At 37.5% G+C, this 25,404-nt stretch overlaps 1 protein-coding gene across 3 annotated transcripts in view; it reads left to right on the top strand.

Annotated features, from left to right (window-relative positions):
- The first annotated feature begins 871 nt into the window (after window positions 1-871).
- OMA1 (OMA1 zinc metallopeptidase) overlaps window positions 872-25,404 on the top strand; it is a 71,910-nt gene continuing 47,377 nt past the window's right edge. The window contains exons 1-8 of one of the 3 annotated variants that reach the window (XM_038537397.1): window positions 890-947; window positions 2,181-2,272; window positions 10,409-10,927; window positions 14,361-14,589; window positions 17,300-17,473; window positions 17,574-17,681; window positions 20,331-20,459; window positions 25,278-25,352. In XM_038537397.1, coding sequence (XP_038393325.1) covers window positions 10,428-10,927; window positions 14,361-14,589; window positions 17,300-17,473; window positions 17,574-17,681; window positions 20,331-20,459; window positions 25,278-25,352 — 1,215 coding nt within the window. In that variant the 5' untranslated portion in view covers window positions 890-947; window positions 2,181-2,272; window positions 10,409-10,427. Of the gene's footprint in view, window positions 948-2,180; window positions 2,273-10,408; window positions 10,928-14,360; window positions 14,590-17,299; window positions 17,474-17,573; window positions 17,682-20,330; window positions 20,460-25,277; window positions 25,353-25,404 lie in introns of those variants that run through there. The other 2 variants (XM_038537396.1, XM_038537398.1) reach the window with 2 other exon arrangements.

Consider the following 25,404-nt stretch of genomic DNA (forward strand, 5'->3'; position numbering starts at 1 on the left):
GTAAATCCTCTAAAACTGTTTATAGTGTTTATCAAGATGTTTTTCATCATGCATTGAAAATACATATAACGAACTGCTGTAGCATCATACCACTATCTGATACCTTGTTTATTTACCTGTTTGCTTGCTGACTGCCTAGATTTCCTCTCTGGGATACAAGCTCCAAGAACGTCACATCTCTACCTGGTTCCCTGCTGTACCCCTGGCACCTAGAACGCCCTTGGTGCTGGCTATTTTTTGGTGGCATAAATGAAACATACTCTACACATTGTTTTGTGGCTAGCTAGTTTCCAGTAACTTCCAGATGCTTCAGGTTATACTTCATTGTTCTCGAAATGTGCCATTTCAGAGGTCACGCGAAAGCAGAGAATTCTCTCTCCAAAGACTACTTCTATCATTGCAACTTCACAACCAAGAAGCTTTCGTCCTTTGGCAGCCCTCGAGTCTCCTTCGCTTTGGCCAGGACTGCCTGAGAATCTTGAGCAGTCGCAGCTTTGCCTGGATCATTCTTTTTTTTTTTTTTTTTAAGGCAATATATAATGCTTATTTATTTATTTATTTATTTATTTATTTATTTATAGTTGGAGTTCAATTTGCCAACATATAGCATAACACCCAGTGCTCATCCCATCAAGCCCATCAAGGATCATTCTTTGGAGGTCCTGAGAGTCAGGACAGGAGTGAGGACCAGCCAGCGCCGACCGCCGAGCCCGCAGCCACGTCCCTCCTCCGGCCGCGCGGGGGCGCCAGCGCGCCACAGTGGCTCCCGGTCCGCGGCCGCGGGGAGGGCCACTCTGGGCGGGTGTGGCGACTGCCCGCGGTGGGCGGAGCCAAAGGCGCCCGGGCCCGGGCAGAGGGCAGGAAGTGAGGGGGCGGGGCTTCTGGGGCGCGGTGTGCGCTTGCGCGGGAGCCCGGCCGGAGGAGTCTCGGCGTTCGCTGCTGCTGGGGTCTGTCCTGGCGGGGACGCCTCCGCCCTTGGTTTAGGAGTTGGGGTGGGAGAACTTCCAGGGGGAGGCTGAGGGGGGCACTTGGGGGCAGGGGCGTCCGGCGTGGGCGGGCAGGGGGCAGGGGGCGAGGGGAAGAGGAGGGGGGGAGGGTCCAGCCTCGCGGCCCCCATCCCCCCCCCCCCCCCCCCCCCCCGGGGATGCGCTGCCAACCTGGGAGGTGTAAGCGCGCAGGGGACTTGGTGTCGGGGGGTGCCCAGCCTCTCCCCTCTGCCTTCCTTTCTCTTTTGCGGCTCCTTTTTTATTTTTAAAATTTTTAAAATTTTATATATTTTTTATTTTTAATTTTAAATAGTATTGACGCAGCGTGGGGTGCCTCGGACCGACACCTTCACCTGCGGAAAACCGCTTCTAGCGGCCTAAAGCGACTCGGGGGGCGGGTGGGGGGCGGCCCTGCCCCTGCCCCTGCCCCTGCCCCTGCCCCTCCCTTAGCTTCGCAAAGTCTCCTACCTAAACCCTGAGCAGCGAAGAGCTGAGCACGTCCGCGTCTCTAAACGGTTCTAGGCAGTTGTGATAATTTCTTCACGAACCTGTCTGCAAGAGGTCACTTTAAAAAATTTATTTTTTTATTTTTTATTTTTTAAAGATTTTATTTATCATTCATGAAAGACACAGAGAGAGAAAGAGGAGAGATACAGGCAGAGGGAGACGCAGGCTCCACGCAGGGAGCGCGACGCAGGACTCGATCCCAGGTCTCCGGGGTCACGATCTGGGCTGCAGGCAGGTGCTCAACCACTGAGCCACCTGGGCTGCCCCGCCCCCCCCCCCCCCCCAAAGAGTCACTTTTTATGGCTGTTAAATAATGCCACTGGCCTGTGTAGAACAGAGCAGCAGTTTAACTGCACCATGGAGCCTCAATGAGAAATTTTAGTCCAGGGTTGGGGGGGTTGCGATGAAGACCCCTCATTTAGAATTCAGGGATTGATCAACTATCACCACTGCCACCGATGCCGTGTGGCCCTCGCTCCCGTGATGCAGACTTAAAACATGCATCAGCTCGGCCACAGGGAAGGGGTGCGGTCTGACATTTGAAAGCTTGAAACCCAAGTCTGTCGCCCTCTTATTTATTTATTTATTTATTTATTTATTTATTTATTTATTTAAAGGCTTTCCATCATGTGTACACTTTGCTTGAATGATTAAAGTACATGTCCTTTTTTTTTTTTTTTTTGCCAGTCTGACAGCTGTTTCCATAGAAACTAGAGAAGAAATAGTCATTTTCAGCAGAGTTGTGAAAACCGTCTTCCAGGCTTCAGCCGTGAGCACCAGTGAGTGCTGTACTCGCTCATTCTGAGACGGTACTTAAAGGAACTCAGGATCTGAAATGTTCTTAGGCTAACCATCCAGATTGTTTAATTTTCCTCACCTCGTTAATTTTGCCGTCTTAGAGGTTTGCCAGCTATGTTTGTTGGCCTGCCACGGTTCTTTGAAGAGGATGTGTCAACCCTGATTCTTTTTTAGGCTGGGTATAGCCTGGTGTTGGCTCTTGGAAGGTGTATAAATAGATTTCTTTCCCCTTTCTTGAGGATAAACCATGCATCGCAAAATATCAGGCACTGTTTCTGTTCTAAATGACGCTTGATTGTCAGTGATACAAATGAAAATGTTTTTAGTTATGTTCATGTGATGTTTGGAGCTTTTGCTTATACCTTCTGGGAGAGACTATTTTTTTTTTTTTAAAGATTCCACATAAGTCTTGAGGGATGATCAAGAGTTGCTTGCTGTAATTACAGAGCTAAGCAGTGTAATAAATGTGCATAGAAATAGAGATGAGAGCTTTTCTGAGGGGTGTCGGTAAATCAGTGGGTCTGGAGCTTAGGAATGGGTAGGAGCTGGGGGAAGGTGCCTGGAGAAGTAGTGGGAGGTGGCATCATGAGAGGCCTGGTCTTCCATGTAGAGGAGTTTACTGAAACCAATAGAAACTGTTGGAAATTATAAAAATAGTTGCCTTTTTGGTTTTGGGGCTTATAAGAGTAATAATACATCCTAGTAAACATTTAAACAGCACAGAAATACATGAGATGAGAATACTAAATCCTTTACACCTGCCATTTTGCCACTCAAAGTAATCACAATGAATGGTTTGCTACGTTTTACTTTAGATTTTTAATTTCTATTTGTATATACTAGCATATTTCAGCATTACTATTTTTTGCAAATTGGGCAGAGATTTTTGTCTTCTTTATTTCCTGTGGTATCTCCAGCATCCAGAATGGCATGTGATATGGCATGTAGGAGGCACTCATTAAATATTTAATGAATGAATAACATCATTCAGAGGTCAAAAACTGAGTGGGATCTGGTGTATGTATTTGGCCAAGGTGGTTAAAAACTTTGTTTTCTCTTGAAGTTTGTTGCCAGCATTTTAAAACTGATAACTTTAATAAAAAGTTTGAATTACTGTCTTTTCTTGAAAATATTGAACTGTTTGGTAACACTAAGCTCAAGTTCCATTACAATTGCACCTTCCTTGTATGGGCATGAATTTACGTTTATATCAGTATGGCTTTGCCTGGACCCTACAGACTGGACCCAACAGTGCACTGTTGACCACAGTAGCACTAGTCACCGATGGCCATTTTGTTTTAAATTAACTAAAGTTAATTAAAAATTCTGTTGCTCAGTCACACCAGCCGCATTTCAAGCGATATAGTACAGTAGCCATAGGTGGGAGATACCATATTGGACAACACAGACACATTTCCATAATTGTAGACATTTCTGTTGTGCAGGGCTGGTTTACACATCTGAGTTTGCCGTTCCTGACCTACAGAATTCTTGCAAGTAGCATTTGTTGTTATTTTTAAGGTTTGTGTCTCTTTGTCATTGCACAAATCTCCTTTTAAAAATGGCTGCATAGTATTTAGCATTGTAGGACTTCATGTGAGTTGTGGGAGTAGGATTCTGTTGTCTGATTTTGCATTTTAGAAAGACTGCTTTAGTTCTTGTTTGGTGGTGAGAAATGAACTAGGCAGATAGGAGGAGTTGGTTGTTTAATAGGCAGAGACATTGGAGGGTATGTAGTAATCTACAGCCTAAAGCCACAGAGCCCAGGAAGGGCTAGGTTGAGATAAATTGACATGACTGATTTAATGTGGATTGAGGTCTTTTGTATGGTAAAGTCACTGCAGAGATAATCCAGTACTAATCTGGAACTGATTCAGTGTTGAAAAGTGGGAATTCAGCTTTGCAAAGTCTAGAAGAAACCCTTAGCTAGTTCTAGTAAGCAGCATGTATAATATTAAAATGTTATCAGCTTGCATGTAAAACAAGTGTAATTTTTATGCCCTGTAATTTTTTTTTTAAGATTTTATTTATTTATTCTTGAGAGACACACAGAGAGAGGCAGAGACATAGGCAGAGGGAAAAGCAGACTCTCTGTGGGGAGCCGGATGCTGAACTCGATCCCCAGACCCCTGGGGTGTGATCTGAAGGCAGACCCTCAACAGCTGAGCCACCCAGGCGTCCCTGCCCTATAACTTAAGTTTAAGTTTCTTAGATACAGAAACCCTTTGAGGGAGAATTGTTTGAGGAAGAAAGTAAAAGGTCATAAAGCTCAGTTAAATTTAGGAAGTACAATGGATTCTTGGGAACTAGGAAAGTATGAATCTTGCTCCCTCTCTTTCTTTCCCTGAGGCTTCATGATCTTTTATTTTATGCACATTGATTCCATTGTCCTTTTTGTTGATCCACTTCTCTTTTGCAAAGGTTTTTGTTTGCAGTTCTTGCTTGCAGATTGCTTTGTGTTACCATGACACCAACTATAACCCCAGTTTATACATGCCCTTACTCCTTTGCCTGATACTGCTTCACCAAAAGTCTTTTCTACGTCAGATATCCTAGCTCTGTGGCCAATGGCAGGGGTCACTGGGGAAGAGTGGCAGTCGGCCTATCCCTTAAATTGAGGTTTTAGGATGCCCTTATAAAAGGGGAGTGTGATTGAGCAAGTGTCTGAAGCTTACCTCCTATAGTAAAAGAATGTGGATTTGTGTTGTTTTTGCAGTTTGACTTCTAGCAGGTGACTTTTTTTTATAAAAAAAAGATTTTATTTATTTATTCATGAGACAGAAAGAGAGACACAGGCAGATGGAGAAGTAGGCTCCCCGCAGGAGCCCGATGTGGGACTGGATCCCAGACCCTGGGGTCATGCCCTGAGTCAAAGTCAGACAGACACTCAACCGCTGAGCCACCCAGGCGTCCCTGACTTTCTGTTTTTAAACCTTCAGTATACTTTCCCATTTGAAACCGTTTTTTCTGCATCTGCCCAAATGGCCTAAAAAATAATAGTTGCCTTGAACTATTCTGCTATTCATGGATGTCCTTTCTTTTTAAAAAATTTATATAGTGCATAACACTTAATGAAGAACTATATTTTCTGCTACTAAGTAGTCTTCTTAGGTACCTGTGCCCTTCTCAATTAGATAACATCCGTGAGGGCAGGGATTGGATTTTATGCTGTATCTGTAAGTCACAAGTCACCTAGCCAACGAAGAACCTTACTAGCTACTAAAATTTAGTTTTGAAATGATTTCTAGGCTTCGGTTTGATTCAAAAAAAGAAAAGAAAAAACCTAGAAAGTATCTTGTTAATGACATCAGATTATTATGTATCAAGTTTGGACTCTGATTTAAAATGGATAGTAATTCCAAAAGGTTAACTTGGAGTTAATGTTTACTTAGCATGCCCTTTATTCACATTATATGTTAATAATGCAAGGGTGAAATGTATAAAGTATATAAAAGTTTTGAGTGACTTTCAAATAGTTTGCTGTATAGTTAATACGGTTTTTTAAAACTGGTGTTTTTGGGATCCCTGGGTGGCGCAGCGGTTTGGCGCCTGCCTTTGGCCCGGGGCGCGATCCTGGAGACCCGGGATCGAATCCCACGTCGGGCTCCGGGTGCATGGAGCCTGCTTCTCCCTCTGCCTGTGTCTCTGCCTCTCTCTCTCTGTGACTATCATAAATTAAAAAAAACAAAACAAAACAAAACAAAAAACTGGTGTTCTGAACCATCTTTCTAGATAATATTGTCTAGCTTGAGTTAGATTTACATATTTTCCTCCAACTTTTATTATGAAGATTTTGAAACAGAAAAACCAAAAATATTTATTTATTTATTTATTTATTATTATTATTTATTTATTTATTTATTTTCCCCGAAAAAAATTTTAATGAACACATGCATAACCACAATTTAGATGGATGTTAATATTTAACTGCATTGGCTTTATGGGGTGTGTGTTTGTGTGTGTGTGTGTATTTGTTAATACAATTTGGAAGTAAATTTTATTCATCATAAAAACATACTTCAGTAAGTACTCAAGTGTAAGATATTCACCTACATAACCACATCATTATCACCTAATAAGCAGTACTTAACCTAAAATAACCTAAAAGTAAATCCATGTGCAAATTCCCCCAATAGTACCAGTTGTCCTCTAAAGCTGATTTTTTTTCCTTCAAACCAAGATCTATTCAGAGTCCATACATTGCATTTGATTGTTCTTTTTTTAGTATCTTTTGAAAAATAGCTTAAGTGATGTATAATTGATGTAAAATGAATTGTACGTATTTAAACTGTGTATTATAAGTTTGTCACATGTGTACACCTGTGAAACTAACACCACAATCAAAATAATGAACATACTCATTACCTCCAAACTTTGTAATTCCTTTCCTGATCTTCTTTACCTTCCTGTCCTCAAGCAATCATTGATCTCTCTGTAACCATAAATTATTTTGCGTTTTTTACAGTTCTTATTATAGAGCTGGAATCATAGAATTATGCATGTTTTTGGAGGAAGTACGGTCTGGCTTCTATCACTTGATAGTATATAGAGATAAAATTGCTTTTGTATATTGCTTTTGTATCCTACCCCCTTGCTAAACTCCTTGTAATAACTTTTCTGTAGATTTCCTTTGGATTTTTTATATAGATGGTCATGTTATATAAGCATATATAGGCATAAAGACCATTTAGCTTTTATGTTTCTTGTCTGGATGCCATTTATTTAGTTATGCATTTATTCTGTTCTTTTGTTGAGGATCTCCAGTACAATATTGCATTTAAGCGGTGAGAGCAAACATCCTTGCTTTGATCCTAAACTTAGGCAAAAAGTATAGTCTTTAACCAATAAATATGCTGTTGGTTATAGTTTTCTGTAGATGTCTTAGTTTACTGAGAGGGTTTTTTTTTTTTTTTTAATCAGGGTTGAATGTTCGATTTTATCAAATGCTTTTTCTATATCTACTGAGATGATCATGTGTTTCTTTTTCAATAAATAAGGTAGATTACATTGATTTATGAATTTTTTACTCAAATTTCCATTCCTGGAACACATCTCAGCTGGTCATGATGTAGTCTTTTTATGTATTGTTAAATTTGATTTTCTAAAATCTTTTTTTTTTTTTTAAAGATTTTATTTATTGATTCATAGAGACAGAGAGAGAGAGGAGGGAGGGAGGGAGGCAGAGACACAGGCAGAGGGAGAAGCAGGCTCCATGCAGGGAGCCCGACGTGGGACTTGATCCCGTGTCTCCAGGCCCCGGCTGCAGGCGGCCCTAAACAGCTGCGCCACCAGGGCTGCCCTAAAATCTTAAGTTTTGTGTCTGTGTTCATGAGAGATACTACTCTATCGTCTTCTTGTAATTTTTTTCCTGGCTTTAGTATCATAGTAATGCTGATCTTATGGAATAAAATGCAAAGTATTCCTTTCTTTTCAGTTTCCTGGAAGAGTTTGAATAGAATTATTATTAATTCTTAAATGTTTGATAGAGTTGCCCAGTGAAGCTGTTTGGGCCTGGAACTTTCTTTGTGGGAAGGTTTTTAAACTATGAGTTCAATTAAAAAAAATAGATATAGGGCTCTTCAGATGTATCCATTTCTTTCTGAGTTAGCTTGGTAGTTTTTGTTTTTCAAGGAATTGGTCCATTTCATCAAGGATGTCAAATTTAAGATTTTCTCTTCCACTGGTTTTAAGAAATTTGATTAAGATATGCCTTGAAGTAAGTTTCCTTTGTGTTCATTGTTTGTGTGGCTTTTAAATTTCATGGATTGGGATCCCTGGGTGGCGCAGCGGTTTAGCGCCTGCCTTTGGCCCAGGGCGCGATCCTGGAGACCCGGGATCGAATCCCACGTCGGGCTCCCAGTGCATGGAGCCTGCTTCTCCCTCTGCCTACGTCTCTGCCTCTCTCTCTCTCTCTCTCTCTCTCTCTCTGTGACTATCATAAATAAATAAAAATTTAAAAAAAAAAAATTTCATGGATTTGTAGGTTTATAGTTTTCATCAAAGTTGGAAAATGTTGGCCACTATTTTTTTAAGTATTTTTGTTTACCATCCCTCCCCTCTTTTCAGGGACTCCAGTTATACATGCATTAGGCCACTTGAGTTATCCTATACTTCACTGATACTCTGTGCCTTTTTTTTCCCTCTTAGTTTTCTTGGTTTCTATTGATATGTCAAGTTTACAAGTCTTTATTTCATTGTTACGGTATCTGGTATCTAGTCTGTTAGTCTCATCCAATGTAATTTTCTTGTTTAAATTTTTTTTTTTTTTTTTTAGATTTTGTTTATTCATGAGAGGTACACAGAGAGAGGCAGAGACATAGGCAGAGGGAGAAGCAGCTCCCTGAGGGAGGAATCTGATGCAGGACTCAATCCCAGGACCCCAGGATCACGCCTTGAGCCAAAGGCAGATGCTCAACCACTAAGTCACCCAGTCGTCCCTCATCCAATATAATTTTCATCAAAGACATTGTAGTTTTCTTGTCTAGAAGTTGAGTGTAGGTCTATTAAAAAAACATATTCCATGTTTCTACTTTAAATTCTCAGATTTTTCTTTTAAGTTTTTAAAGACATGGAATGTAGTTGTAATAACTAATATCCTTACCTATCAATGCTGTCATTCATGTTACTTAGGAGTGAGTTTTTATTAATATTTTTCATAATCATGGTTCACATATCCTATATCTTTGCTGCCTGGTAATTTTTAATTATAAATTGTACCTTATTAAATGGTGTTTTTTTTTTTTTTTTTTTTTTTTTTTTATACTTGTAACTAATTTTGAGCTTTTTTCTAGGATGTGGAGAAGTTCCTTAGAAACAGTTTGATCATTTTGAGTATTCTTTTAATCTTTGTTAGGTAGGGTCAGAGTAGCTTTTAGTCTGGGACTAATTTTTCTCTGATGAGGTAAAACCCTTCTGAGTACACTGTCTGGTGCCCCAGGAATTCAAAGGTTTTCCACTTTGAAAGATAGAAATTGGCACTACACTCTGCCCTCCTTGAGCCCTGAATTTTGTTCCTCTAATCCTGTCAGGTGATTCTTTCCCATCTCCAGGGACTTTCCTAACATGAGTGCCCTGTTTAGAACTGAGATGAGTACTGGAGGCAGATTTTCCTGCACAACACCCTCTGGAGTTCTTTCCCTGCACAGTCTTCTCTTGTATTCCATTATGTGGGGTCTAGCTACTGTGGCCTGCTTGAACTCCCAGCTTCATCTCTCCAATTTAGGAGTGCTGTTGGGCTGGGCTAGGCTTCCCCTCTCTACATAGTGGCCTGGAAACTCTCCAGGCAGGAAGCAGGGGCAATTGTAGGGCTCATCACATTTGTTTCCCATCACTCAGGGGTCACTGGTCTTCATTGTCTAACGTCTAATGTGTTGAAACCATTGTTTTATTATTCTGTTTGTTCAGTGGAAGGATAAGTCTGGTTCCTTTTATTCCATCTTGCCCCCATTCCGAAGTGTGAGGATTATATTTGAAAGGATCAGGTTTCTATTTTAAAAAATACATTTTAAAACTTAGATTTTACTATTCCTTTACATGCTTTTTCCTCCTACTTACTGCCAGTTCCTAAAACCTGTGGTTATTTTTGCTTAATCCATTTCTTAATTCCCCTATAATTTAGCTGTTAAAATAAAAACAGACTTCCCCCAACTAAAACTCAAAAACGAAAAGAAAAAAATCCCAAGTTTCTAGAGTATGTGTCAGAGTAAAAAAAAGTGGGTAAAACCTGCTTGTTTTGCATTGCTGACAGGCATTACTGAGGGATGGTGGTGGAAACCTAAGGTAATTCAGTCTGAGATGTGTTAAGGAAAGAACAATTGACACACCTGTTTCTTTTTTTTTTTTTTTTTAATTTTTATTTATTTATGGTAGTCACACAGAGAGAGAGAGAGGCGCAGAGACACAGGCAGAGGGAGAAGCAGGCTCCATGCACCGGGAGCCCGATGTGGGATTCGATCCCGGGTCTCCAGGATCGTGCCCTGGGACAAAGGCAGGCGCCAAACCGCTGCGCCACCCAGGGATCCCGACACACCTGTTTCTTAAGGGTTATGTTCCAGGCTTTGTAAATAAGTATTTTCCAGAGATATTTATAACTTATTTTTTTTGTGTGTGTGTTCCAGATAATCAAGGAGAAGAAAGATGAGCTTCATCTGTGGACTGCAGTCTGCTACTAGAAACTGTGTTTTCTTCCGAATACATTTGCTGACCAACTGGAGAAGATGTCACACACTAACTGTGACCTCACCAGACTGTCATCAAGTACAAATTAGTCAGATAGTTAATAAGTGTCAGGGTCTGGAAGTGAATCAGTGTGATAGGTTGACTTTTCTGCCTGAAAATTTTTATTTCTGTAGGACTTTTAATAACAAACGACCGAAATGCCTCTTGAGCACGAGATGTAAGGAATTTGGGATGGTTACCCCAAACTGTACTGCGTGGAATGGCTCTTTTTCGAGACAGCTACTGATAAAAGAAGTTGCAGGAGTTCCTGCCCTTTCACTATTGCATCCTTTAAACTGTCTTCCCAAAAGAGACGCCAGGAGTTTCCACACTTCTTCTCGGTTTCAAGCTGCTCCAGTTCCTCTCTTGTTGATAATTCTTAAACCAGTGCAGAAACTATTTGCAATCATTGTAGGCAGGTAAAAAGCTTTTAAAAAATAAACTTTTATATTAAAAACTATATTTTTTATTATAAACTATACTTTTAATGAAAACTTGTTAGATTTCCCATTTTCCATATTTAGCTCAAAATTAAGTTTCTGAACAATTGGTTCTACCCAGTTTTGTTAAGTATGATTTAGTAATCTTTTTTTTATGATTTAGTAATCTTGAAATAATTTACTGCATATTATTTTTTTAAAGATTTTATTTATTTATTTATTTATTTATTGACAGCGCAGGGGGTAGAGAGAGAGAGAGAATCCTAAGTATACTCTGTGCTGAGCATGGAGCCTGACACAGGGTTCGATCCCATGACCCTGAGATCAAGAACTGAGCCAGATTCAAGAATAGAATGCTTAACTGACTGAGCCACCCAGGTGCCCTAATTTATTGTATATTATAGTATAAAAATATGATCTCTAAGAAATTTTATAGACACTTTTTAAAGGATTTATGTTTATGATTATAAGAATGAGAAATGTTGGTTATGGCTTGTGTGTAAGAACAGTAACAAACATGTTAAGTTTATGGAATCTGAGGCAATGGGTCATGAAACTGAAGAACTTCACTTATTTAAGAATGGGCTCCTTCCTAGCCAAGTTAACACTTAATTGCTATTTATTTTTCTTTTATTTAAAATTTTTTAATTAATTTATTCATGAGAGACACACAGAGAGAGGCAGAGACATAGGCAGAGGGAGAAGCAGGCTTCCTGCGGGGAGCCTGATGTGGGACTTGATCCTGGGTCTCCAGGATCACACCCTGAGCCAAAGGCAGATGCTTAACCGCTGAGCCACCCAGGTGTCCCTAATTAGTATTTATTTATTTCTTCTATTTCCAGCACATCTTTGTTATTTTCTCTTGGGTACTCCTTCATAATAATTACATTTTTATAGCTAAATAATACTTTAATTTAAACCTTCTCCCCTAAATAATCTTGTTTTCTCTTATTTGCTCCATGAAGATTGAAGAAAGATAAAGTTAAGCATTGTTTCTTCATCAAGCTTTCTTATATTTGAAGACAGGCCCTTTCTATGGGCCCTTCTGTGCCTTCCTCCTCCCATACTAACCAAACCAATTTTCTTTTTATCAGAAATTGAGAACTTGTACTCTCTAATGTATTGTGTTCCTAAGATTTGACATTGGCACTCAGAAAAAATACAGCTGTGTTAGCTCTTTTTTTTTTTTTTTTAAAGATTTTATTTACTTATTCATGAGAGACAGAGAGAGGCAGAAACACAGGCAGAGGGAGAAGCAGGCTCCACGCAGGGAGCCCATGTGGGACTCGATACTGGGTCTCCAGGATCAGGCCCTGGGCTGAAGGTGGTGCTAAACCGCTGAGCCACTGGGGCTGCCCCTGTGTTAGCTCTGAATGTAAGTAATGGCTATCAAAGAAAATCAGAGCTAGCCTACAGTTAAAGCAGTAAACATTTTATGCAGGACTGTTGCAGTAGGGGAAGAGACCTAAGTATAGAACCAGAGTTAATTTTGAATACAGCATGGGTAAGTGGGAATTTATAGCCAAGGTGAGGTTTGGTGGATGGAAAATTAGTAAGAGAAAATATCAGGAGTACAGGGTGGTTCTCCCTGACCTGACCCTACGAGGCTTTTTGCTGAAGGCAGGTGAGGGTCAGACATCACTTGGAGGCTGGTGAATGATGAGGAACCTGATCAGATTCTGCGGATAATCAGATATGAAGGGTGGGGGTTCTGGCTAAACTGATTTAGTGGGATTCTTGCTGAAAACTGGACAATGAAGAGATGAGATACAGAAGTCCAAAGGTGAGGCCTAGTTGAAAAAAGTTCAGGGGAGCCTGAGTAGAATCTGATGGAAGAGAGAATCTTTGTCACAACTCAGCCCAGGTTCTTAGGCCAATGGCTCTTTTCATCCTTTTTAATCATTATTTTTAACTTTTTGTTGTTTTTACTATTATAATGACATTTTTAAAGCTGTGTTATCATCTTAATTTTAAGCAGAAAATAAGTCACATATAGTTAGTTTTTTTTTTTTTTTAAGATTTTATTTATTTATTCATGAGAGACACACACAGAGAGGCAGAGACACAGGTAGAGGGAGAAACAGGCTCCATGCAGGAGCCCAATGTGGGACTTGATCCCGGGTCTCCAAGAGCACTCCGTAGGGCTGAAGACGGATGCTCAACTGCTGACCCACCCAGGCATCCCTATAGTAAGTTTTAAATAGGAAATAAGTCTCTTCAGCTTGAAACACTTTGAGGTATTTTAAGTGTATCACTTAATAAAATTAAGATAACTTGAAGTTATTTTATAAGATGAATTTTGTCAAGAGAATGATGTATGTATCTTAAGTTTTTGTTGTGATTTCACAGATGAACTTATGAGGAAAAAGTTTGTCCCAGAGTTGAAAACATTGCTTGTCAAAATGTCTGCGAACCCTGATAACCAGCAGAGAGTATTGTTGCCTGGTAGGAAGTGGACCTCCTCATGTGTTAGCTATACAGTCTCTTATTTCCTTATTTTTAAAAAAGACTTTATTTATTTATTGATTCATGAGACACATAGAGAGAGAGGCAGAGACATAGGCAGAGGGAGAAGCAGGTTCCCTGCGGGGAGCCTGATGCTGAACTCAATTCCAGGACCCCGGGATCATGCCCTGAGCCAAAGGCAGATGCTCAACTACTGAGCCACGCAGGTGTTCCTGTTATTTCCTTATTTACAGTGTTTATGCTCTTCTCCTTTGTCGCGTTCTTGGGAGAATAGTGGGTTTTTTTTGCTAGTGAGCAATAGTTATTTCTAAAACTCAGTGCTGAGGTTGTTTCCTTAGTACCTTGCTTGAAGTCCTGGCAGATTGTGCCAGAATTCTGATGACCAGTAGGGAGGATCATGGTTAGAGGTATAGATTATTGTACCATAACCCCCTCAGAAGCGTGTTAGGGCAGTTCATCCCTATTAAGTGGTTAAGTACTCTGACTCTGGAGTCACACTGTCTTAGCTGGTTACGTCTGCAACCTTGGACAAGTTGCTTTGCTCAGTATTCTCTTCTGAAACAGGGTTAATGTGAAGGTTAAATGAGATGACCTGTATATAACGACTAGAATAGTAGTTTGCATGTGGTAAACAGTCAATAAATGTTAAACTAATGGTAGTTGTGTAAAATTGCTACTCCTTTAGTGTTCATCTTTAAAAAACTTAAAATTTAAGTGAACATTAGAATTTTTTTTAACATTAGAATTTTTAATTATAGTTCTATATAACTGATTACTTTTTCATTATTTAGCCAAGAATTGTATAAATTGAAAAAAATTCATCTACACGGAGAAATATATCACAAAAATTCAAGTGTTTGATGACGTAAACTCCTAGCATAAGATTAAGTTTTGGTGATATGTGCTGATACTATTGTCAGAACTTTGAATTTTTTTTTTGCTCTAGGGGCATAAGGAAATGGTGGCAGGCACTTCCTCCTAACAAGAAGGAGCTATTTAAAGAAAGTTTAAGAAAGAATAAATGGAAGTTACTCCTTTGTTTCAGTAGTTTTGGATTGCTCTTTGTAGTGTTTTATTTTACTCACCTGGAAGTCAGTCCTGTCACAGGAAGGAGCAAGTTACTATTATTGGGGAAAGAACATTTCAGACTTTTATCAGAATTGGAATACGAAGCAGTAAGTAGTATGAATTGTTTGTAATTGCTTAATATAATACTCAAAGCGGGAAAAATTTCTTAAGTATGAAAGAGGCACTACTTTTTTGTTAGTCTTTGATAGAAAATTAACATTTTCCTGAAAGGCCTCCAACCTTTCATACTCAGTATTCCAACTGCCTACCTTGCTTTTCTTCTCATTTCTTCCTTCTCATGACATGTCACCTTGAATGTCACTTTCTCAGGAAAGCCTTCCTTGATTATCCAGACTGGGTTAGGCAGGTTGGCTACAGTAGGCTTTGAGGGTATACTTCATACAGACTAAATTATAAATCAGCTCATTTGTAATTGTGTCCAGTGGTGGCTATATTGGGGTCAGGACTCCTACTTTTATTTTCTTGCTTTTTTTTTTTTTTTTTATTAAAGATTACTTATTTATTCATAAGAGACACAGCGAGAGGGCAGAGACATAGGCAGAGGGAGAAGCAGGCTACATGCAGGCAGCCCGATGTGGGACTCAATCCTGGGACTCCGGGATCATGCCCTGAGCCAAAGGCAGACGCACAACCACTGAGCCACCCAGGTGTCCCACCTACTTTTATTTTCCTTGCATACTGTGCTTTTCTTTTAAATCACTTATCATGAGGGTAACAACAATTATTTGCATAATTATTTATTTGCTGATCTGTCTCCTTTGTTAGACTAAGCTCTGGGAACAGAGGCCCTGTCTGTTTTATCATTTTATCTTAAGTACTAGCACAACATACAAAGTAGTACTTAGTATGTATTTTTTTGGATAAGTAGGTATGTAATAGAATTTTTATACCTTGAAAGTAATGTAGAATAAGATTTTTTCCCCAAAAACATCATTTTTGGCAATTTATTATATTTTTTGAATGCAAATTAAAGTTGTAATTCAGAAGTCTTAACTCCTTAGCAAATACAAGTTAAGCATTTTATACCACTAGTGAGTTTCTTGAGGATAGATCCTCTTTGACCAGTTCTTAGTGCACACATAGTATGTGCTCAATTAGTATTTGTTGAATTAAAGTCTCGTAGTCTCACTTGACAGCTTTGGTGTGGCTAAATCTTTGTATTTTTAAATTTCAGTTCAACTTGAGTTTGTCCGTGGAAAGTTACCATTAAAAAAGAAATAACAATGTGTTTTCACTAAAAAGATTGTTCTCAGTAAAGATAAGATGCATCTCTTCTAGTTGAGTTTATACAGAGATTGGAGATGTTTCTTAGAGTAGTCTTGTCTGAAGCAAGTTTGAGGAAAATGTTGTGGAAGGATTGAGTGAGATAGGCCTAGTGTTAAATCAGTATGTCTTCTACCATTTATATCATTTAGAAGCTTTAAAAAATTATATATATGTTTGTATGTGTTCTTTTTTAAAAGATTTTATTTATTTATTCATGAGATACAGAGAGAGAAAGAGAGAGAGAGGCAGAGAAATAGGCAGAGGGAGAAGCAGGCTTCCCTGCAGGGAGCCTGATACAGGACTTGATCCCAGGATGCTGGGATTGTGATCTGAGCCAAAGGCAGACGCTCAACCACTGAACCACCCAGGTACCCCTATTCTTTTTATTTTTTAATCTACAAATGTAATAACTTGCTTGATATGAAAATTCAGGGATGCCTGGTTGGCTCAGCAGTTGAGCTCTGCCTTTGGCTGAGGGTGTGATCCTGGAGACCAGGGATCAAGTCCCACATCGGGCTCCCTGTATGGAGCCTGACTGTCCCTCTGCCTATGTCTCTGCCTCTCTCTCTCTGTGTCTCTCATGAATAAATAAATAAAATCATTAAAAAAAAAATTCAAGCACACATTTTTATACAGATATTATAAAGCACTATAATTCTATATAATTTTGTTTCATCCACTTCAGAAGGGTTCATATATAATGTTTTTTTGTTGTTTCAGTTTACATTGGTGACTTACGCTTTTTAAAAATGCTATTGATAAAAAGACTGTTTCAGATCCCAATTCTACAAAATCATCTTTTTTTTAAATACATCTCAGGGAAGGTTATCAAGTTCTTGATCCGCATGTAAAAGAAGTTTTACATTTTATGGAAATTAAAGTAATATTTTCAAAACATCTTTAATTTTCCTAGACTTGAAAGGGTTTCTTATGGAATATAGCTTCAGAAAAAGTGTCTTCATTTGGTGGCTAGTCTTACTCAACATCGTATAGAGGAAATTGCATGCCCATTAGTTTTAAAATTTCAGTAATTTCCTTTCATTCTGTGTGAATGAAACACTTTAAAATTAATGAAATGTCTTTTTTTTTTTTTTTGGTAGAAGTTTAAGTTTTTCAGTAAGTATATAGGGTGTTTTTCTATTCAGTGGGTTATGAAAGTAATTTTCTTTTGTATTACACTTCCTTATGTGAAATCTCTGTTCCCCAGGCAATGTTTTGTTTTCTGAAATATTTAGGAAAGTAGAAATCATACTTAAGCATTTTCTTTCTTTATAGACTAATAGAAAAAGATGAAAGTTTTATTTCAACCAATTTATATGAAAAATATTGGTTAATAGAATTTATTCCATTTGCATTGCCTTTGCATGAATAATTCAATTTAAGGATTTGAGTGTTTAGAATATGTAGATTTTACATAATTAAAAATTAAAATGTTCAACAGTAAGTAGCTATATAACTCTTCATAAAGCAATATAAACATTTTGTGGAGCTAAAACTCCTTAAAATAAAGATGACTTTTTAATCTTTCAGTGGATGGAAGAATTTAAAAATGATATGCTCACTGAGAAGGATGCCAGATACCTAATGGTTAAAGAAGTAGTTAATCATTTGATTGAATGCAATAAAGATATTCCAGGGGTCTCTGAGATCAATTGGATTATCCATGTGGTCGATTCTCCAGATGTAAATGCCTTTGTGCTTCCAGTAAGTAAAAGTACTCACACTAAATTTTTAATTGTTAAATTTAATGTCCTTGTTTTTTTAAGGTGTTCCAGTTGCTTACATTATTTTCTTTATGGTACAGAATGGACAAGTGTTTATCTTCACTGGACTTTTAAATAGTGTGACTGATAGCCATCAACTTTCCTTCCTTCTGGGCCATGAAATAGCACATGCAATACTTGGGCATGCTGTAAGTACCTAGAATGAATGTTTAGTTCTTGAAATACTGCTTTGAAGTTAGCAAGTCAAATCTTTTAAAACTGAATCTTTTCAGTTTTGTTTTTCTTTAAAAGATGGAGTTTTAGTTTTTAGTCATTGACTATGTTATCTCAAAAAATAAGATTGGCTAATTTTGAGAATTTTTATAGTCTAGTATTTGATACCTGGATAATTAGTGTTTCTCTTAAATACTATTTTTATCACCTGTGTCTTTTGCAAAGAAGTAATTATTCTCAACCTCTAATTATTTTAAATTAGATTTTAAACTTCCCATAATTATTAACATACTTGTAGTCTGTTGAGAAAATTAACTATATGAAAGTGATATGACTATTTAAGTGGTTAAATCCTTTTTCTTGCTTTTTTATTCATTCTCAGAGGATGGCTTGGAGCATTTCTGAAAATCTCTGGAATGATATGTCATATATAATTAATGCAGAGTAATAATAATGATACCTTGGCATTTTACAGTTTGCTGAGCTTTTAAATACAAACCTTCTCAATTATAATTTTAATACCATCCTCATTAACTACGTATTTAACATCCCTATATTACATATGAGGAAACTCATGTTTAAAAAGATTCTAGATAACTGGAGTAATGTGTCCAACTGGCGAATTGGGACTTTAATCCAGTTCTTCTGTTTGCAAATCCAGCACTGCTTGCTTTTATTGAAGTTACCTGGATATTGGCAGCACCTTTTTTTTTTTTAATGGATCATAGAATTCAGGTTGATTTATTTTCCTGTGAATACACATCTGTTTGACTTGATGGGTCCAAAAAAACCAATGTATTTGTTTACTCATATATTAGTATTCATTAAAAATAAGCATGTCTCTTTTGTCCACATTAATTAGAGAAATTAATTAGAAATATTTCCTGATTGAAAACATGAAGATAAATAGTGAAAGGATCATGAAATATTATGTTGGAAATGCAAGTAACATTAATTTTAAATGAAAATGATAATGTTATGAATTGCTGTAAAAATCATCTCAAATCCTGTCTATTCCTTAAAGAATTAGTAAATTGAAGTGGGCCACGATTTTACTTTTCTGAAGCATAAATAGGAGTTATTTCCTTCATTTCTTCTGTGGTACAGAAAAATGTAAAAAACATTTTCCGTAAACAGATATGCAGAAGAATAAATCAAAATAGATGGTCTTTCAAGAAAGGGCTTCATCGCTGCAAAATCAATCAATTTTGGTCACTTTAAAAAACATTTAAGAGATGTTCATATTCTGTATCTTTACTTTTCTGGCCTCTATCTCAGTGCCTCATTCAGCACACTGTTGTCATTCCTATCAGTGGAGGAACGCTAATTAGATAAGATATAAAAAGAAAATAGCGGCCTTAAAAATTGAAAATAGTTATTAGTATTTCTTTGTAGAGATCTTAGCCCTTATCAGCACTATATTTTCTCTTTTAGCAGTCTCCAGTTTGATTCATTATAGCCTTCAGTGTTTTTTTTCTTCATTCCACAAATACATATTTAAAAAAGATTTTTAGTTTTCTAAAACTAATAGGAATTATATTCTTTAATAATTAATAACAAGGATTTTATCTTCAATAATAACTTTATCTTTTGTAGTTTTACTCTTTTGTGCTAAAATAATTCCATAATTGTTTTTCATGACACACAGTTTGTATAATGAAGCAAAGAATGCTTTGTGAAGGCAGATTATATTAAGAGAAGTGTTCTATGTGATTATTTTAAGTTGTCAGCCATGTTTCATACATTCAAGTAATGATTCCTGTATGAACAATGTCAGCATTATATTAACATTTATTTATCAACTTAAATAGGGAACAGTGAACAATTCAGTATGTTAAACTTGTAATTGGAAATTACTACTCAAAACAACTATTTTAACTAAAATTGGTTATTACTGTAAATAAATATAAAACTTCACAGAAGTTGATTTCCTAGTGAGAAATATCAGAGTGATAATTTTGCAGACTTGCCTAAATGAAACATTTGGTCTTAAAATCCAAAAGACTTTTATTTAAAATAAATTTCCAATCTTCTTCTGAATTTTCCTTGTTTTAACTATTTCATATGTTAGGTAGTGTTTAGTCTGTCCAAAGGTATAATCATAATGAGCACATTTGTTCGCTTTAAAAACAATTTAATGACTACATTAGAAACTAAAACTTCCTGGGGTTTGATTTCTAGTCCTTTTACTAATAGCTTTGGGAATTTTGACAATTCTTTTAGTTTCTCTCCATCTTAGTTTCTTTATCAAATAGGGATAATTGAACCTATTTCACAAGATCTTATTATACTTATTAATATAAGAACCATAGGTTAATGAACTTATGTTCATATCTTTGAACCTGTCATTGTTCAGTTTCATCTATATGATGTAGGTGGCTCAGTAAATGTTAGCTGAATGAGTGAATATATATAAACATGTAAGCAAGTATGTAAGCAAGGGATGGAATAAATAAAGCACATGAAGAAAAAGAACATGTGATCTTAGTTGGTGAAGGTCAGTTAAATGTAATTATTTAGTGTGATTATACATGATGAACTAGAAGATGTAGGTATATGCTGTCTTTTTTTGTACATATTCTCAATTTATTAAATGTAATTTTCATTATTTTGATTATTCTCAGGCAGAAAAGGCTAGCTTGGTTCATTTATTGGATTTCCTAGGTCTGATTTTTCTCACAATGATTTGGGCCATTTGTCCTCGAGATAGTTTGGCACTTTTGGGCCAGTGGATACAGTCTAAACTACAGGAGGTAAGTATGAGACAGTAAGTTGAATTTGTAATGGCCTGTGATGAGGATATTTTAAATATTACTCTAAAGTAACAGATACCTATTTTCACATACCATGAAACATAGCTACTAAATTTTAGTGTCTTATGTTTTCTCATTTTTAATAGGTCTATATTTTTTAAAGATCTATTTATTCTAGAGAGTGAGCATGGTCGCCATGCACACACACACACATGAACAGGGTGAGGGGTAGCAGGAGAAGTGTTAGAAAGAGAATCAGATTCCCCATTGAGTGTGCAGCCGATGGGGTTTGACCTCACTACCCACAAGACCATGACCTGAGCTGAAACCAAGAATCAGAGGCTTAGTTGACTGAGCCACCAGGGTGTCCCTTTAGGGGATATTCTTATTAATGAGCATTCAAATTAGAAAATACAACATCTTTTAAATGATGTGGGATAGAGGGTTACAAAGGCTTAGCAACTTTTGGCTAACATGATATGGAGGGGATATAGTTATTGGTCTTTTTTTTTTTTTAAGATTTTATTTATTTATTCATGAGAGACACAGAGAGAGAGAGAGAGAGAGAGAGGCAGAGACACAGGCAGAAGGAAAAGCAGGCTCCACGCAGGGAGCCCAATGTGGGACTCGATCCCGGGACTCCAGGATCACCCCCTGGGCCGAAGGCAGGTGCTAAACCACTGAGCCACTCAGGGATCCCCCTAGTTATTGGTCTTAAGGAGAAAAAAGCCTTGTCACAAATCCTTTCCCTACTTCTGTCACTTTGCGTTCAGACTTTTCATTTTTGTCTCTCATAGTGACTGTGGTGTACTTATTAGATAACTTCCTTCCCCAAATATTTACATTCTGATGGGGAACTTTTAAAACCTGTAAACTTTTATGGGCATGATGTTGCTGAAGCTGCCCTCATCTCCTTCCTCCCAGTTAAACTAGAATTACCTGGAAAATACCAAAAGGGTAGTTATATTAGGTGTTTGTTAACTTTATTTTTAGTGCTTATGTATAATGATAATCGTTGCAAAATTTATTGAGGTCATTTTGTTCAGCACACTTCACAACTGAAAGTAGGTCTTGCAATCTTGATAATTGCTTTAACTATAATTAATTATTTTATTTCACATCTTTCTTCACATATTTCCTCCTGTCCTAGGAGGTTTGGTTATTCAGGAACAATCTGTTATTTGTTTATTTAATGATTTGTGGAGCACCCATCATTGTGCCATTTGGGTGCTGTTTAAATCTAATGTGTAAAATTCTTTGAGACAAATTGCTTTTGAAATCGGATAACTAAGCCTTTTATCCAGCGTTACCATATTGTTTGGCTGCTTCAATTTATATTGAAATAAAGGTTCTTAAAAGGAAAAAAAAAAGAATGGTTATTGTTTAGGTTACAGGATCTCGTATTTTGAATTTTATTTCTGTTATTGATATGCTGGGTAAGTCATAGGAGTTTGTGTAGTTTTCTCCCCATTAATTAGTATGTAGATTTTTTTTTCTGTGATGTAATCTGAAGATTCTGTCCTAAGAAAGATAACTTGTAGCTGTTTCTCTCTTGAAATATTTGATGAATCCTGCCACTTCGTGTAATTCTTTAATAATTAAACTAAAAGTAGAGATCACTTCTCTTTGAATGTTTTTTCCCTAAATCAAGGCTCCTCCAGTTATTTTGGTGATAAGGATATGTTTCTCTAGAAGCCTTGCTCCAAGGAGATGCTGATAGTGAAGTCATAAAGGGAGGGGAATTGGCTGACATTCATTTGCCAGAAAAAGGAAGAAACAGGGGACTTTACATAACCATTGGGGGGTCCTATTTTTGTAACATTAAAAGATTTGGGTATAAGGTAGCAGTCCTTATAGAGTGCTACCAGGTAGAGTTTTGAAAACTATTAGTAATAATTATGGTAGCTGTTTATGGAGTGCTTATCATATGTTAGGCAGTAGGTACACACTGTAGATTAATTATGTACAGGGGTTAAGAATATAAACTGTGAACAGATAGACCTGTTTTTGAATTTAGGCTCTGTTAGTCCTAAATTCTTTTTTAAAAAAATACATATTTTATTGGAGTTCGATTTGCCAACATATAGTATAACACCCAGTGCTTATCCCATCAAGTGCCCCCCTCAGTGCCCGTCATCTAGTCACCCCATTGGCCTTCCTGCCTCCCCTTCTGCTATCCCTTGTTCGTTTCCCAGAGTTAGGAGTCTCTCATGTTTTGTCTCCCTCTCTAATTTTTCCCACTCATTTTCTCTCCTTTCCTCTATAATCCCTTTTACTATTTTTTATATTCCCCGTATGAGTGAAAGTAGACCTAAATTCTATATAACTTGGGTAGATTACTTTACCAATTGTAGGCCTCAGTTTCTTGGTCTGTAAATTGGCATAATACTGGCTAAACTCAAAGCACTGTTATGGGTTTAGTGATGCATTTTAAAGTAAGATCCCTCAACCTAAGCACTATTGACATGTTGGGCTAGATAATTCTTTGTTGTGGGGAATTGTCCTGTGCATTGCAGGATGTTTAGTTAGCCTCTAAACATCTGACCTCTACCCACTAGATCCCAGAAGCACTTTTAACCGCCATCCTTCCTCCCCTACAGTAGTGACAATCAAAACTGTCTCCAGGGGCACCTGGGTGGCTCAGTCAGTTAAGTGTCTGACTCTTGATCTTGGCTTAGGTCATGATCTCAGAGTTGTGAGACTGAGCCCCACATCAAGCTCTGTGCTGGGTATGAAGCCTGCCTAAGATGCTCTCTCTCCCTCTGCCCCTGCACCACCTGTGTGTACTCTCTCTTTCTAAAGAAAAAAAAAATGTCTTCAAACATTTCCAAATGTCCCCGGGGGCAGAATCATATCCAGTTGAGAACCAGTGATTATAGAACGGTTAGCACAGGCCTTAGTACAAAGTACGGACTCAATAAATAGGAGCTGTTATCATTATTTGCTCATTTTATCCTGTCTGTAACCCCTGGAAGGTTGGTGCTGTTGCTACTCCATTTTACATATGATACTACTGGGCTTAGAGGGGTTAAACAATTAGCCAAGGGTTCACAGTTAATAAGTGTCAGCATTTCGACTTGAGTGTAAGATTCTGTCCTTTTAAAGACAATGTTTTTAACCAGTTACACTATCAGTAGATTTGATGGAAACCTGCAGATTGCTCGTTGAAAGTGAAGACTGATACATAGTTCATCAACCTAGAAAAGACCTGATCATGAAGGAAGAAAGTCATATCTGGTAGTCATATACTGTGGATCAGATTGATTATATTATTTCTGGACATCATTGACGTGTAGCTACCTCTGAAAAAGTATTTCCTCTATTAATAACTCTGTTCTCAAAAGTTCTGACTATTGATCCCTCTCCTACAAATTTTAGTACTTACTGAAAATAAGAATTTAACTGGAAAGCATTCACATAAATACAAGTAATTAGGAAAGTTAAAAATACGATAGCTATTTATATTTTTTTATTGAAGTTGGAAGAAAATTTCGTTTCCCTAACCAATACCTCAAAAAGAAAGATGGAATTAAGATAATTTATCAAGGAAAGAAAATTCTGCTATTTGGTTAATTTCCTAACTGAAATAAATTCTCTAGTGGTGTCAGTGGTTATTATATAGCTATATTTTTTCAATTTTCTTTTAAAACTGCACGATCAGGGGCACCTGGTGGCTTAGTGGTTGAGTGTCTGCCTTTGGCTCAGGTCCTGATCCCGGAGTCCTGAGATTGAGTCCCACATCAGGCACCCTGCAGGAAGCCTGCTTCTCCCTCTGCCTATGTCTCTGCTTCTCTGTGTCTCTCATGAATAAATAAGTAAAATCTTAAAAAAACAAAAAACAAAAACGATAAGATCAGAATGTTCCTTGGCCATATTAAAAGCTTGCATTAATAAGCTTTCTTAGAGGATCCTCTACACAGTAGGTAGAGGTTGTAATTGGGAAAATAGAAGTACAGGGATCCCCTGCTTTCTGAAAGTTCTTGTTATGTCACTTTCAGGCTTTTTTCATAAAAGCCAACATACTCTTTGGATTCTTTTGGTTAGTGAAAACAGGTACTAATGTAGGTCTTTAGTAAAAGCAAAGTAGAGTGAGGCAAACTTTTGGAAAGTGGGGGATACTTGTACTGTAGTATTCCTCTCCCATTATCCATGGGGTGAGGGGATGGTGGGATATATTTAAGACCCCTAGTGGATAGGCTTAAAGCCTCAGATAGTATCCAATCCTATATATACTATGTTTTTCCCTATAAATACATATCAGTGATAAAGTTTTAAAGTTAAACACAGTAAGAGATTAACAACAATAACTAATAATAAAATACAAGTTATTAACCACACACTGTAAAAAAAGTTATGTAAATATGGCCTCTTTCAAAATATCTTACTGTACTCACCTGCTTGTGATGACATGAGATGAATGGTGAAGTGAGGTAAATGATGTAGGCATTGTGGCGTAGCATTAGGCTGCTCTAAACCTGCCAGTGTGTCAGAAGGACCTTGTGCTTCCAGACCCCTGTTAACTGTGGGTGACTCAAACCATGGAAAGTGAAACTGGATAAAGGGGACTACCATACTCTCTGTGATACTATAGACTCTTCTGTAGTCTGTAGGCATAATTTTTTAAATATTCTTTTCATGTTTTTAAAATATTAATCTGATGGAAGAAATAAAGGCTGCCCTTTGAATGTTAATCATGGAGAGTGTAAAAACTCTATCCTAAATGTTCCATGAAATTAATTTTAAAAATCTCACTTTGGCACTCCTTTTGTTGTAAGATAAATATCCTTAATAGAGCTTCTCTTTCTTATCTCTTCTTAGTATATGTTTGATAGACCGTACAGTAGAACATTGGAGGCTGAAGCTGACAAAATTGGACTACAGCTAGCTGCAAAGGTAAAATGCTCAGTAGTTGAGAAAACAGAATGTCCTTCACACAGTACAAGAT

Source organism: Canis lupus, chromosome 5 (genome assembly GCF_011100685.1).
Source record: "Canis lupus familiaris isolate Mischka breed German Shepherd chromosome 5, alternate assembly UU_Cfam_GSD_1.0, whole genome shotgun sequence".
In the NCBI taxonomy this organism is placed as follows: domain Eukaryota; kingdom Metazoa; phylum Chordata; class Mammalia; order Carnivora; family Canidae; genus Canis; species Canis lupus.